This window comes from Scomber japonicus, chromosome 4 (genome assembly GCF_027409825.1).
Source record: "Scomber japonicus isolate fScoJap1 chromosome 4, fScoJap1.pri, whole genome shotgun sequence".
Lineage (NCBI taxonomy): Eukaryota > Metazoa > Chordata > Actinopteri > Scombriformes > Scombridae > Scomber > Scomber japonicus.
The window spans coordinates 15250144-15260725 of NC_070581.1; the positions used below are offsets into that span (position 1 = coordinate 15250144).

At 41.2% G+C, this 10582-nt stretch overlaps 1 protein-coding gene across 3 annotated transcripts in view; it reads right to left on the bottom strand.

Annotated features, from left to right (window-relative positions):
• kif1b (kinesin family member 1B) overlaps positions 1-9684 on the bottom strand; it is a 57379-nt gene extending 47695 nt beyond the window's left edge. For all 3 annotated transcript variants that reach the window (XM_053317761.1, XM_053317764.1, XM_053317763.1), the window contains exons 1-2: positions 9439-9684; positions 8083-8238 (exon numbers count right to left, since the gene is read on the bottom strand). In XM_053317761.1, the coding sequence (XP_053173736.1) occupies positions 8083-8188 (106 nt within the window). In that variant the 5' untranslated portion in view covers positions 8189-8238; positions 9439-9684. The remainder of the gene's footprint in view (positions 1-8082; positions 8239-9438) is intronic.
• Between the last annotated feature and the right edge of the window lie 898 nt (positions 9685-10582).

Sequence of the window (10582 nt, forward strand, 5' to 3'; positions counted from 1 at the left end):
TATAAACCAAATTATTACTATATTATTATAATCTTAAAAACTTGGATCATGACTTAACAGCACCGCAAACTTGTCTCTTAATGACATGCAGATCATCATGTGATCCAGGCGGAGTGGTTAGACAACAGTGTAGACCAGGCTGTGCAGACAAGGGAAATACAGAGCCCCTTACATTCATTGCTCACCACAGGCGCCCATTTTACAGAGCAGTGACCTGGATTTCCTCAACTAGCCTCCACTCCGAGACCAAGGTCTCTCTATAAATGCTTTCTGGCTTTATGTAAGCATCGTGACATCATGAAAACAACCTTGGCACATTTATCTGAGAAAATCCCACATCTTTTCTGTAATATCCCTATCTTAATAATAAATAAATAAATGAATAATAAGATAAGAAGGAGCGGCATCACCGGTTTGACATGTTCAGTGAAGCCAAAAAACATAAAGGATAAGCACTGACGGATGCCTCAAAGCTAACATCAGATGACTAACACCTTTTATCCAGCATTTTCTCTGAAGGACGGAGATGACGCGCAAAAGTGTGTGTCTTATTAAGGAAGGTCTCTCAAAAATATTATACTGCTAAACTCCCTACTCTTTACTCATGAATTATACAAAGTAAGCATCATGCCCACCACTAAGCTACCCGTGCCTGGACTGCAAAGCTCTCTAGTTCGCCTCTGAATTCAGCCCTCAGACTGTGGGAGGAAACCAAACAATACAGTCTGGAAAGAAAGAGCAGTGTCGGCTAGGGCACTAAAGAAGACTGAAAAAAAAAAAACACATTCACTTTCTTGAATGTGGGAAAGTCCGGCCATTTCACCCAACTCAGGCAATGAACCAAAGTGTAGGTAAGAGGGGCAAGCCAAGGAGCACCATAACCTCAAAACAAACACACCATTATCTGCCATTTATCTGCTGCTTGCATCATGAAACTGCAGATGAACGAGGATGGATGCGGGCCACTGCAATCTGATTTTAAAGAGGGGAATGACAAATCTGCTGGTTGTGTGGAGAAGACGGTGTGCCGGTAATGATCTGATAATAGAGGCTTACAGTATGAAGGCTGTAGTTTGTTTGCTTGAATCAGTGGATGAGTTGCTACTTTGTTGGATTTTTGCCTTTGGGTTGGTTTGGTTTCACATGGGGAAAATTTCAAGTGAGCTAAAATGCATCACGCGAGAGCTGTAACTCATCGTTCGTTGGTTCGGAAATTTGGAGGGCGGAGAAAGACTGAGCTGAGACCATCTCTTCAACGAGGTCTCAGTCTGGTTGTTTTGGTCTCCAGTTGAGTGCGCTTGCTGCTTTTACACCTGCCCAAACGTACTATACCAAGGGGGAAAACGCACTAAAGTCCAATTTAATCGAGCTAAACAAGGCAGATGTGAAAATGCCCTTAAACTCAAGTGAATGGCTGCATAGAATCTTCTAAAATGAAATGCCTGCTCTAGATATCTTTCAACTAGGACTTTGGATTTACTTGTGTGCTAACATATTGTCTATTGCCTTGTCCGGATGCACCAAATAGGCAAGAGACCCTTTTGTTGTACAGGCAATCTCAACGTCCCTTCAACTGATTGGGTGCTGCTGTAAAACTGGGACACATTTTAGGATTTGGCTGTTGTTCCACCTTGTTGTGCAAGGGATGGCAGGGAGTTGGTCTTTTATCTCTGGTTATATTACTAACATTAATGGATTTGTTTGGTCTGGAGTAGAGCAGCCGATCGAAGCAAAGCCATCTAAGAAGAGCTTCAGATGAGCATCCATCCTTGATGGGTTTTCTGAAAGCGTTCTGCACTGCCAGTATCCTTTAAAGTATTAATTATAGTGAAAAAATATCAAATTATGAAAATGACAAGCAGTTTATTGCAGTGTAAGCACAAACTGCTAGACAATAACTACACATCATCAGACTCAAATATAAACAGCTTTGCCTTTTCTTTAGTTGGAGCTCAATTGTGCATAAATATCATGCATTTCTTATCCTTCTACCAATATGACTGAAACTTCATCGTTCTCAGCTAGGAGACTGTATGTGATGCTGCCTCACGCTGTCCTACACGTGAATGGTGCTCGTGCATGACTTTCAGTGTCTCTGCTGCTGTGGCTGCCTTTATATCTCCCCTCCCCCTCTCTCAAGTCAGCTCCACTCAGCTTCCACTCAGCCCCATCACAAGCTGGGACTGACAGTGAGTTAAAAAACATGGAGGTGAACTCAATTTTGCTAAGCTGATGTAAATCTTGTTATACAGTGAATACCTAAATGCTGCTACTTGTTTATCACAGTGGTTACAATGCTACATAATGTGAGATTGTTTACAAAAAATGTGCCACAGATCTGACAGAGGGTCACTTTATTCTACATAACGTGACAAACGGGTCTCATGAGATCGTGAAATTCACTTGTTTTTCAGACCTTCTTTGCATCTTTAGTAAAAACCTTTTGTTTAAAGACATCTGGAGCTAATCCCCAGGCCCTAATGACATTAACAGAGGAGCAATACCAACAAATTCAATCATTATAAACCCTAATGGTGACATCATAGCTGTTAAATTAATTTTTAATCCATGTCCAATGCAATGTAAATGTATGTACTTTAAAGAAAGATACTTTAGCCAACACAGACTTGAAGAGCCTAATTTAGACTAACCAACATTTGTTATTAACATGCTAACCTAAAAGTCCTCTGCGGTTTAAATGTCACAGGTTACTGCTATAAGTAAACCGGCTCAGCACTAAAGCAAAGAGGCATCAAGACTAATTTTAAAATATTGGCACGCTGACTCAACAAACAACCGAGTCAACATAAGTTTTAGCTTGGTCAGCAAAAGAACTGAAACCACAATTAAGTAAGAGGTAGTATTTATCACTTTCCCTCTCTGACCTCTGCCACATCAACTCAACTACATTCCTGCATTCGGCCCGTCCCCGACATGCAATGCCATGCCGTGGTTTGTTATTCATTTCAAAACATATGTGAATGGATAGAGTTTCCGCACCAATGCAACAGGGCCTACAGCTGCCTAGTAATAGTCTACCAGCCGTTAGTCGATGAGAAGAGTCTAACTCAACTAAGTTTACATTGGTCGGTTAGTCACAGAAAGACAAAGAAACCTCAAACTCTCTTCAGGAGCTGCGCCTTGCCAAAATGAGGTCAAAACCTTGTTTGGCTGGACCGTGTGCGAAACACTAGAGGGCTTTTAATTTGAAACAACAGATGCAGGAAGCAGCAACACGTGGCGACACCCAGCCAAGGCGACCAATCATTCAGTCAGTGACCCCGTCCGCTGATTCCTCTGGAAATATCTGTCAACTTCTGCACTTTCCTGCCAGATAAAACGCCTAAAATGAGAGACAGGGAGATGTAACGGAACTAACTGACCCATGGGACTGAAAAAGGTAATTCAGTCTCCTCGGTGGTTATTCCAACAGACGGCATGCTTCATTTGTGCACTTTTGCGCTTGTAAATACTTATTTATTATTTCTCAGCCCTGGGACTCAAATTATTTTCTGATGGACCACAAATATATATTTAACCAATTAAATTAATATCATAAACATAAGATAACTAATCAACTTGAACTTTACTTAGTAATAGGAAAATATTTGGTTGGGGGCAACTCTAGAGGGACCACAGTGGTTCTGTGTGACACTTTGTTTTAAGTGTAAAACATAGTATCATTAATACAATTTGATTTTAAAGCTCAATACACATAATGATTGCATAAACAGGATTTCACCAAACTAATTGTAAATCAGTGAAGATTTCAATAATGAATAAAGTGAAAAATCTATCTTAGTGAAAAGTTAAAGAGCTAATACTAAGACTCAAATTGTACCAAATAATATAGAAACTGTGTGGGCATGAATCCAGACATACACCTAGACCCAGACTGTCCTGAACAACTGCGTACTATTCAATTTGAAAAACGGTCAAACTGCATCACACATCAATTTGCGACACTTGAACCAAACCTTAAGTGAGTTTTCAAGGCAGAAATTTAGGACAGAAGTTTGTGAGCCAAAGCAAACAAGAGCACATGATGTTATAAAAAAGGATGTTTGTCGCAACAGAAGAAAACTGCTGCTGTTGCCTTGACGACCCAGCACAGAAAAAGACCACGGGAGATATGACAGCAATAGATGCATGAGATACAATCAGCAAACTGTGACTCTTTAGATTAGTGTTTCTTTCCGTCGAGTTTCACAGAGTTAAACTTTGTGTGTAAAAGAAAGAAAGTTGAATTATAAGACAGAATTGTGTTACACAGATAGTTCAGGTAGGTGTAGAAAACTGTCTGAGCTCTACAATATGCAACATTTGTGCTCCTGGCCTTGTGGTCCTATGACACAGCATGAGCTGATCACAGATACAGGCATCTGCCTTTCCTCCCTCCTCATTAGGAGGTCAGTCAGGAATGTCGGTCCGCTCTGAGGCGATGAGGAATATAACACCCTGAGTGGGTGTGTCTGTGTACACCTACAAGGGTCACAGGGATTACAGCCTACAGGGCATGGTGACCTGAAGCAAACCTGTGGATTACTGCTCCTAATCCCTCGCTGACCATTCCACACCCATACTTCCCATCTTACTCCCAACTTGCCATGCCAGCTCCCTCCTCAATGACCACGATTCATTCACATGAGATGGATTCATTGTCATTTCTGCTGTGGTGATAGCCTCCTCTTATGTGCAACAGACACGAGGACTCAGCTGATTCCTCCCCGCGGGGATTTGTAAGGTCAACATCCACTTAGTTGATTGTGAGAGGACACTCGGGTGAATTGTAACTGAAAGGTGAAGGTTTAATTAATATGTTGACCTTTGGTTTGTTCTATCAGTTTGTCAATTTGTTTACCCTCAGCTCAGGGAGCGATGCTGTGCAACATCTACTTCTGTGAAACATGGATTGCGTAGGCTGTTATCTTTTTTGATACTGCATTAGAAATACCATCCTTATCACTGGATATCTCCCATAATGGAAGAAATTGATCTGACCGCTGGTTCGTTCCACTGAAATCAACCAAACGCTCTGAAATAACACAGAATCTGCTTCTCTGCATGCACTGTGTGAGATCTATCTATCTCACCATCTTTGGCCATACATACATAAGAGGCTGGAGTAACATCACACATGGGTTACATAACAAGACAGAGACTAATGTGGAGAACACATCAGGTTCATAATGAAGGCAGGCTTTGGGTGTCCTGGTGTTATTCAACATTTGGAGCACCAACACTAACTAATGCAACAGTCCATCGCGTCACCCCTTTATAATTACATTAGCTCTGGTATGTTTAAGAGCTTCTACTGAAAGAGGCCTTTACTTGTTTCCAGCCAGCCTGCAGAGGCCTTGGACACATTTCCTGCACACTGGATAATCAATTTGCTGCCCCTCTGCCTGCACCCTATCCTTGACAACCCTCCATGCATGGTGAAAAGGAGAGCGAGAGAGAGCAAGAGAGAGAGCGAGAGAGAGAGAGAAAGAGAGAGAGAGCATATCCTGCCCTTGGCCCCAAGCTCTCTCTTTCTCTATGTTGTTGACACATGCACCCACCCCGACACATGTGCCCTTGAGCGAGTGACAACAATAAGGGGAGTGTCATGGCCTCATCCACACATCTGCCAAACACCCGCAAACTGACCAAGCAATTCCATGAAACATCCCATTTCTGTCAGGCTGCTCTCAGTCCCATTTAAATGTTAGCCATCAGCAAAGACACCATGAAATAAAAACAGGAATATACAGTCATCGCAGACACTGTTAGGACCACCGTCTAATCAATGATGTGTAGTGAAACATATTTTGACAGTATGAACATAAATTAAGAAGTTATTATGAATGTTTTGACACATTTATGATTTGAAAAATTGTAAGTGTTGTCAGAATAGGAGCTGATCAATAATCAAACAAACTACAATAATTTCAAACCATATTGGTGACTGTTTGATACTCAAAAGAGTGGAGGATTTTTTGTGGATTACCACATTAAATTGAGCTGAGTCATGGAAATATTACCGTTGATAAATAACCAAATCCATCTGTTTTTGGCTGACGTAGTTTTGTAACAGTATTAAAGAATTACACACATTTGGTAGTAATGAAAGCAAAATATATCACTGAATCAAAGAAAACACGAACCTGTCAAAATCAATGAAAGCTACTTTGAGAGAAACCAGGAAACTTTAAGGCCTGCTTTCAAGTTTTGTTATAAAATTCAAACAAGGACTCTTACTGTCACATGCTTTAATCACACAAAAATCATAACAAGTATGGCATCTCTTGGCTTTACCAAATAAAGCACTGCTGAATTGTTAAGACTAAATATTTATCATGGCTGACTTTGCTAGACAGTGACAGATACTAAGTGTGAGGAAATCCAGCGAACTGCAGAAACATCTGATTTTCACACTGCATGTAAAATAATGTTTACAGCACTTACGCTGTCGAACGTGTGCGTGTTTGAGCCACTTGCTACAATTCAGCCTCTCAGCATCCTAATAAGACAGCATTCTCAGCATACCATCTGCAATGAAGGGAGAGTATGGCTGCCTGCCAGCCTCCCTTTCTGCTCTGCAATCTGCCCATGTGATAGGAGGTAGAGTAGGCAGTGCTGCAGCCTCCTCCTCTCCCTCGCTCACAGACGCACTGACTAACCCCCCAAAACACTGCATATTCCACTGCAGCTCTGCTACAAACCACGGGTCACCCTCCAGCACCTCCGAGTGACATTGGCATAATGAAAACCCAAGGATATGGAGTACAAGTACTGGGGATTTGACACAAAGCTTCTCTTTGGTAGAGTATAAAAGATATAAGAGCAAGTGAGCCATAACTGGTGGGGACACTTGATCTTATGGAAGATTCATATAGGCTTAGTTTAATGGGCCTGATAAGACTGACAGACAGAACTCTAGCAGGCCTGCAGGCAGAACAGGTTCCTGTCACATACTGCCGTGTTACTGGGTCACTAAATGTTTCAAAATGGATATTGTGTTCATCTGTTAGCTGGAATGGGAAATACAGTGTGAGCCCACTAGCACTTCACAGCCTGATGACTCACAGTCACAAGTAAGCAGGTTTAATCACAAGACTACAAAACCACATTCAGGTTCTCTCTTCCTTTCTTACTCTTGCTCGGCTATTGCCTATCTTTTCATATCCTCATTTTTTTACATAGAATCCACAATAGCAACATTCAAGCACGTTGTCATCACAGATTTACATAAAGAAGTTTGATGTGTTTTTAGACTAATAAAATAAGTTTTCAGTTTATTCCAATTTTAAATTTGAAGGAATTTTGCAGCCCTGTTTTCAATACTTTAAAGCTTTGGGAAGCATATTAAGTGCATCTTTACAACATTCATCCTAATCACTGAACCTGATAACATGCTGTCAAAGCTGAGACACATTACAGACAAATCTGCACAAACTGCAACTTCAAAGAAACGGAGCAAGGTCGTTTTTACTTAGAGCTACTCTCCCTTTCTACCTTTAACATCCCTTTGCCTTCTAGCCACTTCCACTTTAATGACATTTGCAGCAAAATAAAGAACTGTTTATCAAGTAAGAGTTTCATTTATGGTCATAACATTTTATATGCCTCTACAATCTCTTTACAATCTCTTTGTGAGTATAATGCAAGATAAGACTGATGAGACTAACTATAAAGAAACACACGTATCCGTTCTAAGACGAGAAAACTGTGCCATACACAAAAACTATGCGATAAAGCTCTGATGAATTGGGGGTGATGGCGGCCCAGGCTATGGAGCGACCCCTTGGTGTCCCAGTATAAACCAACTCAGCGTTTCTCACATAGAAACTCTTCAGGCATGCAGGCCCCTTCAGAGGAGGAGGAATTTCACTCAGTAAGCCTTTTATTCTCTTTCAGGCTGTTTGTCCCCAACCGTTCCACTATTCAGTTTGCTCATTCTACTGTTCTGTGCTAAGACCCCCGAAGGAAGACCACGCTGGAGCATGTGTGATATACCAAAACTTCCCATAGCAGACATTCCTTGCATGAATTTAAGACACGGTGTGCGTCCTTGTGTGTGCATGCCAGTGGTCTACTTACTTGTAGTGTTGCCTTGCATCTGAATGATACATTTGGAATCCTTGCTCATCTCCCTGGAGTTGAAGGGTCGAACCCGAACAGCGACTTTTACAGACGCCCCAGACATGTTTGCAATATATAGGACCGTCTCCCAGTAAGATTTGTTCTATATCCCTCCTAAAGGAAACAGAAAAAAAAACAGTTGTTAGCATCTGCTTTGTAAAAAGAATATCTATGTCTAAAAAAATCCTGATTAAAAAGTCTTAAGCATCTGAACTGCCGGCATGCAATGAGGCAGAACTTATTAACACGAAATGTAAATCAAACACAATGAAAGTCCACCCCCTCCCAATTTCCACTCATAACAGCCTACAACAAATATGGCCGACCAAAACCACTGAAGCAAATACCTTGTAAACAGCAGCCAATCATACACAATATATAACACTCGAATAAAGGATACAAGGTGATGCATTTAATTCATAAATACGTAGTGTATATGAAATTAGTTTTAGCCAAATACAATATATTAATATTGCATATAATTGGGCTGTATAAACATCACACTGTATATATATTTTTTTTAATACACAATGCAACTTCTAAATGTGTTTGCAGTCACTTGGAGCTATACATCCTGCGCCCCGTGATTACATAGGAAATATCTCCTGTTTTTCCATGTCCTTGCAGTCAGCCATACTTGCTAAAGCATACGCCCATGAAATTCTATCTACCCTATTTGGTGGAGGCTACAGTGGGACAGTGAGCTGGGCCTGTCTGCTTCATCCAACAGTGTTGATTCTATGCAGACAAAGAGAGCTTAAATTATATTTTTTTTCTCCCCCCCCCAAAACAATATTAAATACACCAATATTAGGAAGTAGGCTAATCCTCCGCTGCGGTATGTTGTGGACCAGTGAAGGGAGGAGTTGCATGCTGATTTTAGCAGCATAGACTCGACACATTGTCCCCGATTAGGTTTAGCATGGGAGGTTTAAAGGAATTTAACATTAATGTATCGCTTATTGCCTATATGTTAGTGACACAGCGTCAAACCACGCTAACAGCTGTGACTTCAGTATGGGAGATGCGAGACGGAACTAACCTCTGATGTATGTCTGACGGAAATGGCTGTAACGCTAAATTACAACAGAAAAATACTAAGCTCAGGAACCATTATAGTTGTATACTTTTACCCCCAATAAAATGTGCTGTCAAAACTGCTATCTGAGCCAGAACGGTGCGACGGTGCAGAGACACTGACTAACTTAGCTAACTAACACAGGCAACTGCCAGGAATTCATCTGTAATAACGACCTCCTGTACTATACATATGTCAGAATACAAAAAACAACTTAATTCAATGTTCATACTCACGTTTGAAGACTCTCACCACGACAACGCCGACACCATAGGACGGCGGAGATAACTATGGTTAGCTAGCGGGCGTCAAAATGTGTTGTTTCTTTTCTTTTTTTATCAGAATCTGCGCACAGGAAAACTGTTAGAAAGTCCCCTTTGGTGAAAAACACCCATTATAGCGGTATCCTCCACCGGGATGGACCTGTGATTGCAACCAGTGGCTCCTCGGTGAGTTTATTTTCCCGTAGAGATGAAAGGCGGACGTCTATCTGCACACAAGCGGAGGGAAGAATTGATAGATTGCCTTGATTTACCGAAGAGATTACGTCAACTCCCTCTCGGCTACGCTGACTGACAGTCCGACGGGCCAATGAGCGAAGAGACGTAGATGACTACACTCTCTGGGAGCCAATGGCTGTCCTTGAAATTGGAAGGAGAGGGAGTGGGTGGGGTCCGATGTCTCTCTATTTTTTTTTCGCCCGTGACGCCACACTGCAGGATTTCTAACCACCGCAACACCCAGGGTCACCACATAGAGCGCCCTCTAGCGAGCAGTAGGCTGAGGGCATCATATAAGTAAACCATAGACATAATTATGTCTATGAAGTAAACGGTACTATCCATTTCATGAACGTCTCTGTGTCTGCAAACCCATTCATTTTCTTCTAAAGGAAAAAGCATCGTTAGACACATGCAGGAAATGTAACCTACAGATATACTCAAAAGATTAATGTGGAATAAAGGACATTTCCGCTCAGTTTTGTGCATATTTGACACAATTCACTTAGAACCTTGCATATATTTGTTCAGGGTTTCTGTGGTGTGCAACAAATGTTTACAGCTTAGAGACTTCATTGACTGGCTAATTTTGTCAATTTTCAAGGCATATTTATGATGCACAACATTTAAATCATGACAATGTTAAATGAAATTGGAACCATTGCCAAGTTTAATCCATTAGTTTATAACATTTACAGTAGGAGGATGACTAAGCTTATTCATTTGGGAAACCTCATTCAAAAAGAACTGATTTGGTGCTGCCAGGAATTGGAATAACGATGGTTGTACGTTTTGCTTTTCACTTAATTTTGTTATGTATTGCATTTTTTAACGTTACCTGGATTCTTGCCTGTTTACTCTCTTTACAGTGAAGACCATG